Source organism: Lacerta agilis, chromosome 1 (assembly GCF_009819535.1).
Source record: "Lacerta agilis isolate rLacAgi1 chromosome 1, rLacAgi1.pri, whole genome shotgun sequence".
NCBI classification, from domain to species: domain Eukaryota; kingdom Metazoa; phylum Chordata; class Lepidosauria; order Squamata; family Lacertidae; genus Lacerta; species Lacerta agilis.
The window spans coordinates 89,979,478-90,000,052 of record NC_046312.1 but is presented as its reverse complement, the minus strand read 5'-3'; the positions used below and the strand labels follow the sequence as shown (position 1 = coordinate 90,000,052).

Genomic DNA, 20,575 nt, shown 5'->3' with positions numbered 1-20,575 from the left:
AGAATTCACACTAGAGGGAGATGGTATTATACTGGAAGCTCTCCTTATCCTTGCAATCTCCTTTCCGTAGGCAGTCTACAAATCCTTTCTCTCCCAAATCTGAAAGTTAAGGAGGTTTTTGCCTTGGCAATGCTTTTCAGGCTTCTTTTTCAGCTACTTCCCATACTCTCCTTACTGCCTTCAGCTAGCATTGATCCATTTGTCCCAGCCTGGAGCAGCGGAAGTAACAAGGATAATCAAAAATGATCATTTGAGATGTTGCATGTCTACAGTAAAGATCTGGCTCGCAAGATGCCAGTAGATTAGGGATGGCTAACATGTGGCCTTCCGGATGTTGCTAGACTACAACTCCCATTATCCCTTACCATTGGCCATGCTGGCTGGGGCTGATGGGAGCAGAAGTCCAGCATCCTCTGCGGCACAGAATTATTGCTGCTAAATGACACCCCAGCATTTTTCATTTTCTGCTAATCCTCTACATTATGGGCCTCTTTGGATCAGACACTTTATGTCACAGCCTTTTTAAGCTGCAAAACTTGATATCCACATGTTTCTCATTAGATCAACTTTGTTGTGACAGTAGTATTTGGGAGGAAGTGACTCAGCTTGTTAGTTTTCCAAAATGTTGGACCAGAAGGATCCACTGCTGTTGTTTGTTTTACTCTGTTAACAAGGGGAGGAACGGGCACTGTTGCTGCCTTGATCAATGGAGCAAACCACAAATAGAAGAAGATGCCTTCATCCTGGTATGGCTCCCCTTTATCACATACACAGCCCAACAAGACAACGACAAGAATCCACCAACAGCTTACAAATCAATATGGATAACCTGATCCAAAAACACCCACCCTGCTCACACATGAAAACAAAGTTCACCACAGCCAATCACAAACAAACAACCACACCCTAGGCCAACCCCAACCACTCTCACCACCAAATGAACACAAGCAAATGGCAAAGAGAACCTGCACAAGGGACGCTGACACAAAACCCCACACATACATTAAGTAAAGTAGAAACATCGCCACCCAACCCCAACCCCACCCACCATGGCCCCTTCCACTTCTTTCCCCCTTTTCTTCCTAATGTAACACTAATGTCTCAATAAATGAAACTGATCTGTAGAAAATGTAACTTGAAAAAAGAGACATTGCACATACTTTTTAAACCAAGAAATCTTTAATAAAAAAATACATTTTAAAAAATCAATGGCGCAAACTGTTTAAATAATTTTAAGCAAAAGAGTGCACACAATTCCCTTCACTTTGCTGCCACATGTACAGGGTGCATAAAAATACAGCCCCAAAAGACATGAATCAGAGTTGGAATCCTTATTACGCAACTTCATTGCTTGAACAGAAGGCGGTTGTTTATTTTTAGATTTAAACCTTGACCAAGTTGGTGATAGTGGGTAAAATAAATTATACAGTATAGGGTAAGAAAATAAAAGAAACAATCCTACTTAGCATGGAACTGGGAACTGGCAGTGCTAATGGAAAATAGGGAGAATGTATGAAGTTTGCTGGACTGCGTACAGCTTTGCACAACATTAATTTATTTTGCCTCCTAAATCTTTCCCTTTCAAAAAGAAATTAGAATAAAGTACATGATTATAAATAATAATAAGCAGTTTAGCTGCATTAGCTTCTCACGCACTGCAGCTTCAAAGCAGTAGAATATTCCTATACATTTAAATCTCCATATGTAAAAGGTAAACGTAGAGGATCCCTGGACAGCTGAGTCCAGTCAAAGGCAACTATGGGGTTGTGGCGCTCATCTTGCTTTCAGGCTGAGGGAGTCGGCGTTTGTCCGCAGACAGCTTTCCGGGTCACGTGGCCAGCATGACTAAACCGCTTCTGGTGCACGGAGGACCTTGACAAGTGCCAGAGCACATGGAAACGCCGTTTACCTTCCTATTTATCTACTTGCACTGGCATGCTTTAGAACTGCTAGGTTGGCAGTGGTGGGGAGATGAGGCAGCCGCAGCTTCTCCTGCCTTTCCTTTCCCAGGGCTGGGGAAGGAAGGAGCAGGAAAAGCACGGGCTGCCTTTTCTTCAGCTACAGTAGGAAATCTAAAGTAGGGGTGTAACTAATTGATTGTATTAATCCATTTAGAAACATTTAATCAACTGAAGAGGTGTAGTGATTAATCAGGCATCCTATTATTTTTCTAAAAATATCTGTTTTTAATATGCGATTATAAAAACTGGAGGTGGTAAGCATCATTTTAAGAGGCAATCCCACACTTAAGATGCCTGTTGTGACACATGTGTGCGTCATCTAATAGCAAAGGCAATATGATTCCTAAATGAGAAATACTGTGTTTTCCCATATACAAGTTCATGCTCATTTACTTAACTTACTGTTCAATCAATCTATTAAGATGAGTTTAGAATTTATTTTAAGTTATATCCAGTTTCAAATGCCATCTGATGTGGATGGTCATGTACAGAGAGCATTTTTTGTTCAGCAAACCCAGTTCCAGTCAGAATCCAATTTCTGTCTCAAGGAAACAGAACTTGTGTATGTTTATATAAAATGATTTCATAGAATAATTGAATTGTAGAGTTGGAATAGACTACAAGGATCATCTACTCCAACCCACTGCAGTGCATGGGGCTTAAAGCCACAACTCTTAAGAGTCTCATGCTCTACCGAATGAGCTATCCCAGCTTGATATATTTTGCTTCAAAGAGTTGGAAGTTTTGATAAATGTTTTGATAAGGAATAACTGAACAATGGCTCAGGAAACTGGAGAAAGATTAACAATGGGGGGTCGTTGAGGGAGAGAAATAGGAAAGAGGTGAGAGATCATTGCTGTTTCCTGAAATCAGCTGAGCTGGGCAAATTTCAGGGCCCTGTGGTACCTGTGCCACCTTTTTTTATTTGCTCTAGTCTAGTGCACAGAGGGATGCAAGAGAAATTGCAAGAAAAGGTGGATTGCCTCACGCTTTACTGGGCTCCTGGAATAAGGATCAGATAATGTGATGCTTGAGAGTAGGGGGAAAGACTGGGTGAATGTTGGGGGACAGGTTAATGGTTCTGCATTAAACCACTCTACTGGTTCATACCCCACCAACTCTATTTTCATCCTCCAGAATAACCCATGTGCAAACTGTCTTCATATGGAATTTTACCAAACAATAGTTAAAAATCTTTTGAATTGTATTTTAGTGTTTCTGGAGGCGAGCTCTTTGAGAGAATCATTGATGAGGACTTTGAACTAACAGAGAGAGAGTGCATTAAATACATGAAACAGATCTCAGAAGGAGTACAGTATATTCATAAGCAGGGCATTGTTCATTTGGATTTGAAGCCCGAAAATATTATGTGTGTCAACAAGACTGGTACAAGAATCAAGCTGATTGACTTTGGGCTTGCGCGAAGGCTAGGTAAGAACTCTTGGAACTGTTTTACTAAAATATTACCTATTTGATAGGTATTTGATTGTGCGTAGATGTCACAAGACCCAAGCGTTGTATTTAATTCAGAACTTGTTATCTCCCTGCATTCCGTATGGTTTGAGTCAGCCTTGGAGCCAAGTCTGCAGTGATGGGCACTTCGTATGTACACTTTCTTTCACCAGGCACACAGTGATCATATCCCAGATGTTCCAGAAAGTTGGAAGAGCCCATGTGAAAGCCTTAGTCCACACTGTGGGTGTTCTTGCTTATAGCATTCAACAGAGCCTACTAACTAGTCTTGAGTAGGGAAGTGGGTTCGTATGACAAATACCCAGAACAAAAGAAATAAAGGTGTGTTATCTGGAATTGCTGCAAAATGGCAACTGAAGTTTTGTCCGATGATAACAATTCACCATTACTAGAAATCTAACTTATGTGGTATTTCTGCTCTGCAACCACTGTATTTCAGCCTCAGAACAGCCTGAAGTAGGTTAAGCTGAGAGATGGTGGCTGGTTTAAGGTAATACATTGTGCTTTTAGGAACTTGAACCTGGATTTCCATATTCCTGGTTTAAGACTCCACTCCACACTAGTTCTATTGTTTTGCTGGAGGTCATGAATTATAAGTATAGTTTATTATATATGGAAATTGTTGGGCCAATCCCTTTTATACATTTCCCAGCCTACCCTCCTCTTACATCCCATAGGGACAATAACTGAGAGAAGCCTGTGTGCCTTTGCTCTCTGGTTTTAAAGCTTTATGTGCCTTTTCATTGTATTTTCACCAATTAAAAAAAGGAGGTGGGAAACCAGTATAGCTAAGCTTCTATGCTTTGATGTCATTTAAATTAGTTAAGACCAATGATCCTTTTGTGGTCAATTTCTGCAGAGAATTAGTTGTCCTGTTTTGCCACGGCACGCCAAAGATATAGCAGGATATTTTTCCTGACCTTTTTTGGTATGTTTAGAACTTGTATGTGGGAATAGTGATGCTTCCGCCTCATGTGGGGTGTCTTTTTCAAGCATTTTTTTAAAAAACCATTTCCAGAAATTGATTTGTTCTGCACAGGGCACTGAAAGGGCCAGGGCCATTTATAAATTCTGCCATATGCAAATGGTAATGAAATACATGACTCTTTCTTGGTCACCAGCCAATTTACTTTGCCTATCAAGGCCTGGGCAGAAAATATGGGACACTGGCCCTCATAATAAAACAGTTCAGCATAAATAAGTGTCAATTTTTGTTTCGCTGTCCACAGAATTCTGAAGCACAGTACCTCCTTGTTATTATTTATTATTTGTTAAATTTATATACTGTCCTATACCTGCAGGTCTCAGGGCGATTCACAGATTAGTTATTGTGAGAAGCAAGATGATGGTTCAGATGAATATTTGGCCTAATCCAGTAACGTTCTCCTTAGCATTATTAGAAACTGGAATACTTTTTGGTGTGAGGGCCGCAGGACCCATTTGAGACTGTCTTGTTTTGACTTTACTCAAGAAAAACACATGTGACCCTACATGCACCACTACCACATGGTCCTGTATTAGCAGCTATGTCCATTCACTTTCGACCTCAGTGGATTGGAAATTATTTGTATAGTAGGAATCGTGGGTTTTAACCCTACTGCCTCTTTAGAACAACAGTTCTCTCCCATTCCCCACCTAAAAGTATTGATGAGCAAAATGGTGTTAGAGCCCAGTGTATTGAGTTTGTACATGGACAATCAAATTCATATCCCAACATAGCCTTCTAGCTCACTGGGTTGCCTTGGACAAGTTGCAGTGTCTCCACCTAATTTACCTCCAAACATTATTGGAAGGAGGGTAAACATTGTTTTGATCACAAACTTGGACTGATATAGGGCATGTTCAAGTCTGGAAGTATATCTAGTTTTGAAAGGTAGGAGGTACAGTTTTTCCATGCTATGTATATAACATTTTTTTTTCCTATTTCACAGAAAGTGCAGGTTCTCTTAAAGTCCTCTTTGGGACACCAGAGTTTGTGGCTCCAGAAGTGATAAACTATGAGCCTATTGGGTATGCTACAGACATGTGGAGCATAGGAGTCATCTGCTACATCTTGTGAGTACTTGCTGCTGGGCCAAATCTTGACCATTTCTCAAATCCCACTGATACTTATCTCCTATGTTTGTTACCTGCATTCCCATGCCTATATGCTGCAACAGAGCCAGACATTTCCAGTAGGGTTATTTGATTCTAGAGTATTTTCCCCAACCCACCCTTGCTCTTTCTTCAGAGTCACTTATTGGTGTGTTCTAGCCTCTAGCTATGTTATGGGAATGTTATATATTCCCTTAATTATGCTAATGGTATTTCAACTTATTCCACAGATATATTCATTAAAAAATTCCATAATTGCTTCCTGGAATTCAGCTACCAGTAGCTGCAGTTGACCACTGTGAGATTTGTGTAAAAATATTGCATAGTAATAATAAAAGAATAAAGTAATAAAAATCCCTAGCAATCCAATAGCCAAATTACTTTGTCCATTCTCATTTAGACAAGTACTTTCCTGATTCATCTTACCACCGCATCGTAAAAATATATCACAGTAGTTTTTACAACAATATAAAAACATAAAACCAAAGAAGAAAGTCATAAAAGGTTAAAAACCAGTTAAAAGCAAAAATAAATTAAAAACAAATGTCAAGAGACCATTGTGTCTTGGACTTGCCATGCACACTCTCTTGGTTTCCTGCTTACCTACAGAGCCAAACTTAGGACAGTGAATCATAGAATTAGAAGGGACCCCAAGAGTCATCTAGTCCAACCCCCTGCAATGCAGGAATCCTGTCCACAGCTGTCCCTGGGTTGGCTTGAACCTCCCACCTTCTGGTTAACAGCCAGCTGCAGTGAAAAACATCTTTTTGGGGTTGCTGAACACCACACTGCAATCCTAATGCTAGAATAGCTTATTCAGATTTACCGTAGTATTTTTGAAAGAGAAATACAGCTTTGTTCTGGCCCTGGATACTGCTAGAAACTTAACTATGCCGAAGGTTACCTTGCCAAGAAGATGTCTGATCTAAGTAGCTGGAAAAAATCTTTCCAGTAAACATTTCAATGTTAGTTGTAATAGTAACTGTATAGCTTTAACCCCAAATACTTTCTCCAAAGCAGATACAGCTCATCTTTGTCACTTTGACTTCAGTACTGCAGAAAGGAAATTGTTTCCATAATTTGTCAAAATTTTGTTCCATTATTGCTTTACATGGCTATTATTTAAAACTGAGATAGATCAGAGCACTGAGGCATGAAGATCTGTGATAAAGATGGAAATGTTTTAGGGATAAACTTCATTAAAAGTTCCAGCAAACTCCCCTCATGCACTTCCTGTTCTTCCACTTCCCAATTAGAGAAATAAATACTATCAGAACATTGCTTTTCCTGGAAGTATTTTTAAACCAGTTTTGGATTCATATTTCCTGAGACCCACATAATACACCACTGCATATGAAACCACCTTAAATGTTGACAGTTAGGTTTGTATCATCACAAGACAGAATCAGCATTGATAGCAATCCTCAAATTATGCATTGACTTGCCACAGGAATGTCTAGGGATGGATGGGCCACTTTAAATCTAATCCATGCACTCTGGCACGCATCATGGTCCTAGTCCTCCGTGTGCCAGAAGCAGTTTAGTCATGCTGGCCACATGACCTGGAAAGCGGTCTGTGGACAAATGCTGGCTCCCTCGGCCTGAAAAGTGAGATGAGCACCACCCCCCATAGTCACCTTTGACTGGACTTAACCGTCCAGGGCTCCTTTACCTTTACCTTTATTCTGTGTCAGTTTTGTTGGTGCTCAATCATAGGCCCATATTGTTCCATTCTTTGCAGACTTTATATAAAAAAGCATGAAAAATCCACATGTAAGTTGTATGCATTTACTGTAAAATACACATTGCTCAATGCATTTCAATGAATTTCCACCTAAAATTCTGACATAAAATGCATGTTTTTGTTGCAAATCTTTGGGGACCAAAACCATAGTACTAAATATGAAGAAGCACATAATCCAACTGATAGTTTTAAGCGAATTTGGGAATGTTGAATTGGGTTCGTTTGGAGCAAATAAATTCCTCCTTCATCGCTAGTAATGACATACATTGCTTTTGTGTATGCTCTTAGTAAGTACTTTCTGTTGAGGGAAAGCATCCACAACTAAAAAAAAGAGAACATCATAGTTTTTTGGTTCCCTCTAGTGGGTGAAAAATAGAATTATTTTTGTTCAGCAGTTGACAGATTTCAAACCCAACACTGACTAACGGGACACATCACATTATTATTATTTTCTTGCAGTTTGGCTACAGTGTTGTCTTTACCTCTGTGTACATACAATTGTTGGTTGTATAAATTTGCAAATAATAAATGTGTGTGTGTTCCTTATAAGGTTTTAAACTCAAAACTTTGATAATTTTGAATTGCCCTTGTTCTTTTAAACCTCAGGGTCAGTGGACTTTCCCCTTTCATGGGAGACAATGACAATGAAACTTTAGCCAATGTTACCTCAGCCACCTGGGATTTTGATGACGAAGCTTTTGATGAGATCTCAGATGATGCCAAGGACTTTATCAGCAGCCTTCTAAAGAAAGATATGAAGTAAATATGCCTTATGTGCAATGCCTTGCATGTTGCTTGTTGACATGATTGCCTCTCATGATCTTGTGGGGATAATTGCATAGAAGCCTCAATATTATAACAGTTCTGCTATCTGTATGTTCCTATGCTGGAGAACCATCATTGAATCAATGTTGACAAAATTTGTGGAAGAACTACCCTTGAGTGCTTGTCTAGTCTTTTCTCTTTATCCCTGCCAGAGTTGATATACTAGTAATCCAATAGGCAAAATATGTACTATATATACTTTTGGGAAAGGTACTGTATTCCATTTTCATATTTAAACAAATTCAAGCCCCAAATCCTGCAAAAGTATAGGTGAAGATGACTCATCCTCTATGAATGGCTACTGTGAAACCACATTTTAAAATATAGTTACAGTGGCTTTAAATGATCTATAAATAGTACCAGTTACAGGTGGGTAGCCGTGTTGGTCTGCCATAGTCAAAACAAAATCGAAAATACAGGTGGGTAGCCGTGTTGGTCTGCCATAGTCAAAACAAAATCGAAAATTTTGTGCATGCACACGAAAGCTCATACCAGGAACAAACTCAGTTGGTCTCTAAGGTGCTACTAGAAAGAATTTTCGATTTTGTTTTGACTATAAATAGTAATAATCCATGTTGCCAATTTACTAGCATATAAAGTTTACAGAGATAATCAAGTTTATCTGAAGGAATGTGTTATATACAATATAATGAGCACTGCCGCTCTGTCAATAAAGAACATCATGTAGGTGTGTGTAATTCAGTACATCTGTTCATGTTGCTAATTCATCTGAATTTCTATTTCAATAAGCGTACTGTTTATGTGCATACTATTTTAAGGCAACCATTAGGTCATGTGTGAATGATACCTAAGTTATTCTTGATGGTTTTAGTGCAACTTACTCCTTACACTGTTAGATGGATGTGCCCACTCTGTCGAGAAAATGCTGGTCCCAGTGTGTGGTGGGAGTATCTTCTTTCTTTTATTATTGATTTATTAATTGCCTTCTAAACAACCATCTCACAGCAATTTACACTAAAGGTGATTAAAAACAGTTGCAAACACAATAGACTACCAAATACATTTAAAGACTAAAACCATACAAAGTAGACACTCATGGTAAATGCCAGTTTATCCAGTTGGGAAAGTCTGTGGAACATAAACGTTTTCAGCTGTTTCTGGAAAGTGCAGATAGTGAGCGCCTGTCTTATCTCGCCAGGTATGCTGTGCCACAGAACTGGCATCCACACTGAAAGCCCTGCTCTGAGTGACTGCAGTGTGGGCTTCTGTGATCTTTGGAACTTTCAGGAGAAACTCACCTGCAGAGTGCAGCTATCTGCTGTGTGTATAAGGTCTTTCAAGTAACCTGGCTCTGAGCTGTATAGGGCCTTATATGCAAGTACCCAGTGGCAGATTGGCAGCCAGTGTGAATTTTGCAGTGCTATATGCTGCTGGTAGTCCCCCCCCCCCCCAAAAAAAACAATCTAGCCTATAGGTATCCATAGGTTAAATGTGATTTTTATGCCAAATGTTTCTGCAATTGGTACTTCTGGATAAGTGTGCCTTCATCCTCTTGACAGTATGTGTCAGTCTCAACAAAAAAGGGTGCTGAAAGGCTGAAATACCTGGTAGTGTCCTTCAATGATGAGTTCGTTTGTTCTAAATGTATAGAGTCACAAAGTTGAGCAAGAATAATTCCTTCATCCAGGGATTTAACTCCTGGGTTAAGGACTTACCAGGCTAGGGTAGGAAAGAGTGAGCAATCAATCAGGCACTCACATGAGTAACAAACAACCCAAGCTAGTTCAAGGCATTGTGTTTTTTCTTCAATGGAGGTATGCCTAGCAGGGGCACCATCTCGCCCTCAGGATTGTGGGTGCCTGCCGTCGTAATGTGGGCTCCTCCACAAAATGGATGCGACGTTGCACATGGTGCATGTGATGTCACATCCACCACATCCAGGCATGCACAAGTGATGTCGCACATCTGCATTGTGGTGGTGGCCACTCCTCTTCCTCCTCCTCTCCACAGCCAGTGAGACACCCTTTTCCGCAGGGAGGGGCTTGGACTCAGAGGCAACTACTTATAGGAGATAATCGAATGATCCACACTGTGCATGGAAAAAATATAGAGAGCTCAATTGTATGTTAATACAATAGCAAGTTCATTGCAACCCTGACTTTGTTTTCTCTAAACTCACAGGGACCGGTTAGATTGCTCCCAATGTCTTCAGCATCCTTGGCTGCAAAAAGACACCAAAACCATGGAAGCCAAAAAACTATCGAAAGATAGAATGAAAAAGTACATGGCTAGAAGGAAATGGCAGGTAATATAGTGGACAGGAAAGTGGGCTGCAGGTCCCCCGTACCTTCCATTTCTAAAGTTCATGCTGTGGGGAGCGATGTGGGAGTAAAGGGCCTTTTGTTATGAAGAACATATTTTGAAGGAAACATGTTGGAAGATGGGAGAGGTAGATTTTCAGTTACCCTTTTCCTAACCCATGTTCTGCAAAGCACATAATCACTGAGTTAAGTAAAGGAGATGATTACTCTTTCTGTTTTGGTTTCAAATGCATATCCTGCGCAGCTTGTGGGAAACTTCTCCCGAGATAATAGTGGGAAAATTCTCTCTGAGTCATCATTTTGGGGCAATTGAAGAAGACTGAAAACTGCTCAATACTTTTATTGGAAATAGCAGCAAAGAAGACAGGGAAGGTGGGGATCAATGTTCATGCCCTTCAGAAATGTGGGTGAAAAGTTTTTCTGTGAGGTTTTTCTGTTGACTCTATACCTGTTCATTTCTATTTCTCCTTCTGTTCTCGTTCCTGAAATGGAAACTTTAAATACTCCAGCTGCTTCAAAAATGTTCTGGCTTCCTGACTCTGCAAGCTGCCCAATATTGGCTGTAGAAATCTTTGCTGGGTATCTGTGTTCCTGCTACTTATAGTTCCCCATCTCCTGGACCGGTTTTTGCAATATCAAATGGCCTGACACAATTGTGTGGTTTCTTCACTACGTAGTTTATAAACATATTGGGGATCAGTAATCACAAGAATGGATTCGCTAAGCATTTCTGGGTTAAATTTCAGAAAACAGGGAATGCAGTTCGTGCAATAGGAAGACTATCCTCAATGGCAATGATATCTGGCCTGAGTGGGAGGAAGTCATCTTCAAGCTCACCAACCAGTCCTGTTAATGCAGAAAAGACAGAAGCTGAAGGTACAAAAAAGTTGATATGGTCTGAACACATACTTATGTGTTCTATATGACTTCCAACATTCAAGCAGACATTTTAGTAAACGATATGTACAGCACTTCGGCCCGATATTGCATGTGATATTGTTTGATATTTTGTTTAGGATTTAATTAGAACTTGTAAGTAGTAACTGGAATATATTACAACACTAATTATTAATGCATGTAAGAACAATGTTTGTAAATTTGAAATATTTAAATTAGTGTTTGTGTAAAGACTGTGTGCGGGACACTGAGAAAATAATCACGATCTGTGTGAAATGAAATGAGCAACAGCAAATAGTACATGAAGACTTACCGGTACTTTAATCCTAATCAGTCAACAAGTGTTGATGAAGCCAGGTGAACTCATTAGGTGAGGGGAGGGAATAAGCATTAGTACTTCTAAGCAAAAAAAGAGCATTAGAAGGCAAATGAATAAAGGAGGCTTAGGTTTTAGGAACAATAGAATTAGGACAGGTGCCTTGGACTCAAGTGCTGCACTGCTATGGGAAACAGCCCCCCTTGAAATGACCAGGCTGTAAGATCTGGACTCCATCTAAACTCAGGTGTAAATATGTGAATAAATCATAAAGCTACGACAGTCTCTGGTGCATCTTGATTCTCAAAGGAGCACAGACCCTGGGTGAGTGCCTGGAACCCCCTGGAATTTTGCTACCGCTTGGCAGAGAGTTGGCATGGAGCCCAACTTTTGTAACCATATACAGTACTGTATGTTCAGCACAATTTGCCATGCAGATCCTCCTGAATACATGAAAAATTACTAGGACATGTTCCTGGAGGTATGCTTTATTGGTATTTAAGATCTCAATGTAACTGGGAAGATCAACAGGGAAGATCATCAGTAGACTGTTAAGGCCATGACAAGGTGCTGTACAGATGGGACACATATACGTATCAAACACACTGGCTCTATTGTCTTTTCTGTGCCTATTGAAGACCTTCCTTTTTCAATGAGCTTTTAAATTGGAATTTATATATGAAATTGATTGTTTTTGTTTTTATTGATAAATTGTTTCAAGTAGTTTTATTGTAAGCAATTCATTAATGAACATATAGATGGATAGCGAGCCCTTTAAAAATAACTCTCATATGCTTCCTTTCTTTAAAAAAACAACAACAAAAATGTGGCATATAAACAACAATATACAATCTTAAACAGCAGTCTTATTATTAATATCAGTGTTCTGAAAACACTTACTGAAATAGTTTCAACAACTTACAATGTAATATGATGTACATGTTTTAAATTGCAATTACCGGTACCTTAAGCCACAGCCAGCATAGCCAATGGTCAAGGATGATTAGAGTTGATATGAAGGTCATCAGGTTGGAGAAGGATGAGTGTGTAGTGAGGCATTCTGTGATTGCCATTGAAAGGCCATAAGCTAAGAGTGAGTCTTTCAAGATATCCCCCACATGACACCATGATATCACTACAGTACACAGTTAACAGAATAGTTGCTATGATGGATCATAATTAATGCTAATAAAATATTTTTGTTTGCGCAAGCACTGAGTAATATTTACTGGGAAGTGTCCCAAGGAGCTCACACTTTTTTACAAGTAAATTTGTTTATGACCAGGCTGTAAGATCTGAGAATGCTGCTCAAATGAAATTATGTCCTTATGCTACTGAAAAATAGCTCCACCATTAAAGACTACCAAGATATCCACACAAAGCAGACTTCCATGAATTTCTGCAGTGTTGCTGAAAGTGAAGGAAGACTTTGATGCTGATGATTAGGCCACTAAGACAAAGACCCTTTGCCAGAGAAACTTCCATATAAGTTTAATGGATCTTTGTTTACTTTGTCTAGATGAAGCTGCTAGTGTTCTCCTGGAAGCAGTTGATGAAGAAAGGTCCCATGTGAAGCCATATTTCTCTAAAACAATTCAAGATATAGAAGTTGTGGAAGGCAGTGCTGCTAGGTTTGACTGCAAAATTGAAGGTACTCATCATAAATTTGGATGACTATTTTCTGCTATCCACATACCATCTTTTTCTTTGTTGCTTCATCAGTATTTTTCACACTAGTATTTTATCTACCCGTAAGCCACTTTATTTTACTCTTCAAGTACATCCTGATACTCCACTAGATGGAAGCACATATTAATAAACAGTTATGCCCAGCTTACCAGAGACAGAGGACACAGGGTGTGTATTTGAGAGAGTTTCAATTGGACCCATTATTATTATTTCTAACCTGCCCATCTGGCTGGCTTTCCCCAGCCACTCTGAGTGGCTTACAGCATATATAAAAACATAATAAAACATCCAACATTAAAAAACAGAATATCTTATACAGACTATAAATAACCAATAAATCAATAGAAACATAAATATAAAAACAATCAGTTTAATTTATACCCAAATTAAAATAACCACCAACCCCAACTAAACATTTAACCCCAACCCAACAAAAACAAAACAGTGGAACCAAAATTAAAACCGTTCTAAACCATTTTTGCCAGTTGCCCCAACCCAAGAGTTGTTCTAGCAATATCCCTCTGGCCTCCCAGGAGCCTCTTTTAGCTGTTCAGGGTGAGTTTGGGCCCTACCCCCTCAAAAGACCTAGGGCACAACATCATGATGGAGGATTGGGAGCGGCTGTGGAATCAAAATATTAAATTCACAGCGTGTAGCCTACTAAGAGAGAACTTTCTGAAGATGATTTACAGGTGGTATTTAACCCCTGTTAAATTGGCAAAAATTTATCATGGTTTAAGTAATAAGTGTTGGAGATGTAAGCAATCAGAAGGAACTTTTTTCATATGTGGTGGTTGTGCCCCAAGGTGAGAGACTTTTGGGAAAAGGTATACAATGAATTGAAAAAAATTCTCAAATATACCTTTAAGAAAAAACCTGAGGCCTTTTTATTAGGCATTTTAGGTAAAGACATTTTGAAATGCGATAGAAATCTAGTATTGTATGCCACAACAGCAGCAAGAGTTTTAATAGCCAAGAGCTGGAAGTTGGAAGAACTACCTACTATTGAACAATGGCAGATGAAGATGTTGGAGTATATAGAGCCTGCAGAAATGACCGGGAGAATCCGTGACCAGAGAGACGAAGCGGTGGAGAAAGAATGGGGAAAATTTAAATTGTATTTTAAAAAGTATTGTAAGATTTAAAATTAGGTTTTTATTTGAAGAAAAAGGATAGGCTGTCATTTATATAATTTGAATTAAATAATGTGAATTTTAGGAGAGTATAGAATCTAGAAATAGATTTAGAAAATGTTTTTTGTTTATGATTATTTTTAAAATATGTGATTGATTTAAATTGGGAAGTTACGTAAAATATTTTGTAAGGGACGCAATAAGGGGAAACAGGAGGAAGTCCACTCAAAGATGTGAAGAAAGTTGAGATCTTTAATAATAGTTTATTTTTGGTTTTATTTTTTGTAGAATGTTTTGTTTTGTAGTTTTGTTCTTTTTTCTTTTTTGTATGTATTTGTTGTGGTTTTTGGAAAATTTTAATAAATATCATTTAAAAAAAAAAAGAGTTTGGGCCCTACCCCCTAAGCCAGGTGAAAATGGGCCTTGCAGTAGGGAGTGGTCTTCCTTCTAGCACTCTCAGCAGCAGCAATGAAAAGCTATTGTGGAAAAGAAGGCAAGCTCCCTCACAGAATGTGCTGTGATTGATCATGCTCAAGTTTTTGAGTGTCTAAAAATGGCTTCAAAGTGCAGAGGCATAATACACAACCCTATGTTGCTCCATGCTGATTAAGTTTTAAGAGATTAGCTGAATGTGTAAAGTTTGAGTCTCACTTCACATGACAGACGTGTATGCTGCAAATTCACTGTTATCTCCAAGTGATTTGCAAAATGTGAGTATAAACATAGACATGGACTAGGCAAAGAGAACTAGCTACCACTTTGGCATGTCTTATTGTAATGTGTGTGTTGTGCTGCAGTTTGAGTGACTGCCAGTAGGTGCAAGCTGCAGGGTGCCAACAGCAGGTGGAGTGAATGGGCAGGCAGGTAGCCAAGGCAGGCCTTTCCAAGTTCCCCCAGCCATAATTGTTGCTGCCACCGCCATGACCTGCCTACCCTCTTGCTTGCTCACATGTGCACCAACATGGCAAGGGAAGCCCACGGTCTGAGCAGGTAGACTGGCTGAGAAAGCGCAGAGAGCAAGCAGAGAGCCAGGTAGGTGAACAGCTGAGGCAGGATGGGCCGTTGACAAGGGGGGGTAGGGGAGCAACATGATTAGAAGCAGCAGTTCCTAGTGTCAACCAAAATTATGTTAACGGATACACATGTGCACATATATCCCTTCCCAATATTACAGTGTATCAGCCCCTTAACATGAATCAGTCTTTTAAGGATAAGCATGCAAAAATAAGTTTTAAGTTGCTTGACGTGGCACCTGCTGTTTTTACAGGTTACCCTGATCCAGAGGTGATTTGGTACAAAGATGACCAATCTATCAAGGAGTCCAGGCACTTCCAGATAGACTATGATGAGGATGGCAATTGCTCTTTGACTATTTCTGAAGTCTGTGGGGACGATGATGCCAAATACACCTGCAAGGCAGTTAACAGTCTTGGAGAAATAACTTGTACTGCAGAACTCATTGTGGAAACAATGGGAAAAGAAGGGGAAGAAGAGGAGGAGGAGGAAGAAGAAGAATAAAATCAGAATGGGGTAGAGATATGGAAAATTACCCAGTAAAAGACTGTTTTTAAGGCTTACACAGTGTAACATTAGGTTGTTTTTTCCTGTTTCTTCAGCACAGTCAGCGGATAACCTGTTTGTTTTATTTATGGGCATTAACTTGAATTCGCAAGCTTCAATTTAGTTTATAAGGCATCAGTTGCATTGCCCAAACAATCAATGTGAAAAACACACCATATGAAAAGCTAATCTGCAATTTTATCCAGAGTCCGCAATTTATTTGTTGAACATGCTGATCAGGAGAGGGGGACTGAACAATTGCACTAATTGTTCCAACAACCAATACAACAGCTATGGAGAACTTGGAATACTTCAGAGCCAATCCTCCCAATCATGTCTGCACGTAAGTCTCCTAGCATCAGTGGGTCTTATATGAATGTATTTTGAGAACACTGAGCACAATCTAGCAGAAGGCTTATCTGCAAAGGGCCACAAAAAGAATGAGAGCTGCACAGAAGAACTTGTCAAGCATATACGCAACACAGTTATTTGCCATCATCCCATAGCATGTTTGAAGCATATTTATAAGACTCCCCCGCAGCAGCATTTCAGTTTCTGTATCTTCATTAGTTCTTCCTCTGAACGTTATCATTTGTAACTGTAATTCAGAATAACTAAAATTATGCAAAATAATTATCATTGGAATAAAGAGAATGAATTAAGCTTAAATCTAAGCATTTCAGCTTAAATGTAGTGTAGTTTTCCTCCTCTGAACAGTAAATGCACATTTTTCCATTAATTTGCTGTTGCCAGTTGAGCAGTAGATCTTCTCCTCAGTTACTCTTTCTCCAGACGTGCCAGTTGTTACCATCATATTAGTAAGAGCAAGGAAAGGCTGGCTTATGGTGATCTCCAACCATAACAGCTGGTACACTCAAGATTTGGTACTCAACCACAAACTATCCAAAATGTTGTGTAAACATTGGTGTGACAGCTTCTCTTGACTGCCTTACCTGTAGGTTATATAGTAATTGACTGGCTTTCTCCCCACAGCTGCCAAACAGAAATGGTAACCAAAAGCAGTCCTATGTTACCTTACCTGATGACAGATTACTGTGTGGGCAACCAAGATAAATACAGAACTTTGCTTATTGAATTGAAAAGGCATATAGTATGTGCTGCTGCAAAGCAATATATTGTGTAAAGTCAGTGATTGTGTACCTGTGTGGTGCAACTCTGGTTTGAAACCAACTTCTAAAGCCATGTTTTAGCAGTATCTGGGAGGCTAATGACTTAAAATTGAAAATCAGCACAATCAATAATAAAATGTGATTCTTCCTCAAACTGATTAACACATTTAGATTTACTGACATTGCTTTTCTTTCACAGTTAGTTGCAATCCAGAGGCCATGAAAAGTTACATTTAATCAATATGGCCACTGTAAGCACATCATTCCAGTTGTGTTGCTTTTCCCTCCCTCACTGTATTTGTAAGATGCAAACATTTTAAGTGTAACAGTGACTTCTTTTTTTCTATAAAAAAAAAGTATACACTGAAGATTACTTTAGTTTATTAAGGCAGAGGGGAGAAATTAAGTGTACTTTAATACAGATGTATTCGGTATCATCTTTTGATTGTTTGATATTGCCTAATGTTATGTGTTCTATATTATTTGCTCATCTGCCTGTTGGAATGCAACATTCTATATATGAGGCTCACTCACTATTGCTGTGGGTTTTTATAACTGCTTTTGCTGTTTCTTGCTAGGAGGAGGTTACCAGAGTGTCTTCTTTTTGAATGGATAAAGAACTTTTGTTATAGTAAACACAATAATTGCCAGTTTGCCACACATTCTTATAAGGTTTTTAGTATTATTTAGTGCATACAGAGCATTTTGTCACATTTTCAATGTGTTAAGAAAACAATGGGGTGTATTTTTTTGTATACCATAATTAAAAATATGCCAATGATTTCTTAAACCAAAAGAGTTGCAAGATATGAGAACACTACAGCTGTAGTTACTCACAATTTCTCAATAAAGAAATACCACAAAGCATGCTATGGTAATAAGCTCTTTTGTTTAATTATCTATACCTAGATCTTTCATTGCAACATGGTTCTCAACCTTCTATGATCGTTGCTCTTGATTACACATCGCCAAATTTTCATAAATCCTACTAACAATATTTCCCATTTGTCAAGCAAGTGTAATAAGTTTTTTTTTTCCCTCACTCTACCCTCTTCTGTCCAAACACATCTCCTTCATCAGTAGGTGAGGTAGTTCATATGAAACTCCATAAGGGGCACTAAAAATATCTATCTATGCTAGAAGAAATTCCCATAGAAGCAACTTTTATAGTCACAATAATTTTAATGAACAGAAGTCATGGATGCTTTAGTTGACATTCCTAATTGCAGGGGGTTGGACTAGATGACCCTCAAGAGTACCTTCTAACTCAACAATTCCATGCTTCTATAAAGTTGCACATGATGCCATTTCCCCATAGGACTTATTCACACTTTACAAAATTTATTTTTGTATTGGAAATTTGTGTGGAAGTTGTAGGAAGGTTTAGATATTATATTTGTATATCAGTATTATATTTGTATATCAAAAATTTTCACTTGCAGTACATGTACTGCAAGTAAGGCTGCTAACCAAATAAACAATATTTATGTTTTAGTTAAATAGAAACACATACAAAACTCTGTATATTACTCAAAGGCCAAAACTTTAACACAAAAGGGTTATTGAGATACTAAAAAGAATGTGAAACAGCATGCAATTTAATTAATGTTACCTATTCTGTCCTGAGACCTCTCTCAAACAAAACTCCACAAACCTCTCATACATAGATTTATTGAAGAGAATCCAGGCACATGTAGAAATACTACATTCCAATAGGCTGTTCTTTATAGGGTTCTTTAAGTACTCGAAGTGACTAGCATGAGTTTGGCCAAACTGCGGGAAGCAGTGAAAGATAGGCGTGCCTGGCGTGCTCTGGTCCATGGGGTCACAAAGAGTCAGACATGACTGAACAACAACAACAAAAAGGAGTTCATGGAGTTATTGTAACAAGGAAGGAGTTCTAGGAGGAAGGGAGGTTTCTTCCCACTCTGGGGGCAAAGCCAATGGAAGGTATTTTTCTGCTCTGGGAGGGAGAGCCAATAGAAACTAGAGTATTGCTGTGCCTACATTTTCCAAGACTCTTGAGGTATAAAAAGGGGGGGGAGGCACCACCTTTTCTTCAAGGGGCAGTGCTGTTATTCCTACTACCTAATACTAATACAATGAGACGCATGTGGCTCTGTGGGTTAAACCACAGAGCCTAGGGCTTGCTGATCAGAAGGTCGGCGGTTCAAATCCCCGCAACGGGGTGAGCTCCCGTTGCTCGGTCCCAGCTCCTGCCCATCTAGCAGTTTGAAAGCATGTCAAAGTAAAAGTAGATAAATAGGTACCGCTCCAGCGGGAAGGTTTCCATGTGCTGCTCTGGTTCACCAGAAGTGGCTTAGTCATGCTGGCCACATGACCTGGAAGCTGTACGCCAGCTCCCTCGGCCAGTAACGCGAGATGAGCGCCGCAACCCCAGAGTCTGACATGACTGGACCTAATGGTCAGGGGTCCCTTTACCTTTAATACTAATATACGATTAATAACTGACCCTTGTGGGGGCAGAACCAGCGGCGAAGGAAGCCGCTCAGGTGCCTGGGGCAGCGCACCCAGGGGCAGGACGTGCTCTGCCCAAAGGGGCGGGGCACACCACAGGGCCTCCAGAGTCTGCTTGCCTCCTTCTACTCAGCCGCCCTACAGCTGGGGCGAGGCAGCAGGCCACCGCATCTCCCAGGAGAGACATGTGGCTTGGGCACACTGCAGGCACCACAGTGAGTGCCACCAGGCATTTTGTTTCCCCCCGCAGTGGTGACACCCGGGGCGGACTGCACCTACCACACACCCCTTCCTGCTCCCCTGGGCAGAAACTACCACTAATAGTAAGAAAAAGGACATATTTAGTATTTTATTTCCTATTTACTGTAATACCCAGAACCAAACATGGTTTTAAAAAGAAAGCAGAGCTACTCAGAGTAGACCCATTGAAGTAATTGACATTAACAGCATTGGTTTAGTCTTCTCTGAGTAAAGGTAAATGGTTCCTGGACAGTTTAGCTGAATACAATCCTGTGCCCTTAATTTGTAACCCATTATAACTAGAATGATTAAACAACGAAAGGTTTTAATTAATCGATTTACCAGTTAACACTTGCAGACTCTAACTACTATTATTGATTTTATTTTTACAATTTTACAAAAAATATCAAGCAACATTCAACTAGGTGACAATGCTGTTTAATATGCTGTTGTCTTTAGAGTACACATAGTGAATACTCCATGCAAGTCCATACACTGTAATTGTAAGAGCCACTTATGTGTTGTTTGTAGCTGCACCACTGTTAGATCCATGTAAATGGACAAGAGTGTGAAAGGTAAAAAGGTAAAGGACCCCTGAACGGTTATGTCCAGTTGAATTTGACTATGGGGTGCATGTGGTGTTCATCTCTGCTTTCATGCCAAGCATTTGTCCACAGACAGCTTTTCCAGGTCGTGTGACTAAACTGCTTCTGGTGCAGCAGAACACCATTCAGTAAGCCCAAGAAGCTCAGA

The 20,575-nt window shown here is 39.5% G+C and overlaps 1 protein-coding gene across 8 annotated transcripts in view; it reads left to right on the top strand.

The window, feature by feature from the left end:
• The window catches only part of MYLK (myosin light chain kinase), a 177,226-nt gene extending 159,254 nt beyond the window's left edge, over nt 1-17,972 (top strand). For all 8 annotated transcript variants that reach the window (XM_033162817.1, XM_033162828.1, XM_033162838.1 and 5 more), the window contains 7 exons: nt 3,175-3,392; nt 5,366-5,489; nt 7,879-8,031; nt 10,240-10,363; nt 11,126-11,255; nt 13,112-13,243; nt 15,682-17,972. In XM_033162817.1, coding sequence (XP_033018708.1) covers nt 3,175-3,392; nt 5,366-5,489; nt 7,879-8,031; nt 10,240-10,363; nt 11,126-11,255; nt 13,112-13,243; nt 15,682-15,932 — 1,132 coding nt within the window. In that variant the 3' untranslated portion in view covers nt 15,933-17,972. The remainder of the gene's footprint in view (nt 1-3,174; nt 3,393-5,365; nt 5,490-7,878; nt 8,032-10,239; nt 10,364-11,125; nt 11,256-13,111; nt 13,244-15,681) is intronic.
• Nucleotides 17,973-20,575: the final 2,603 nt, after the last annotated feature.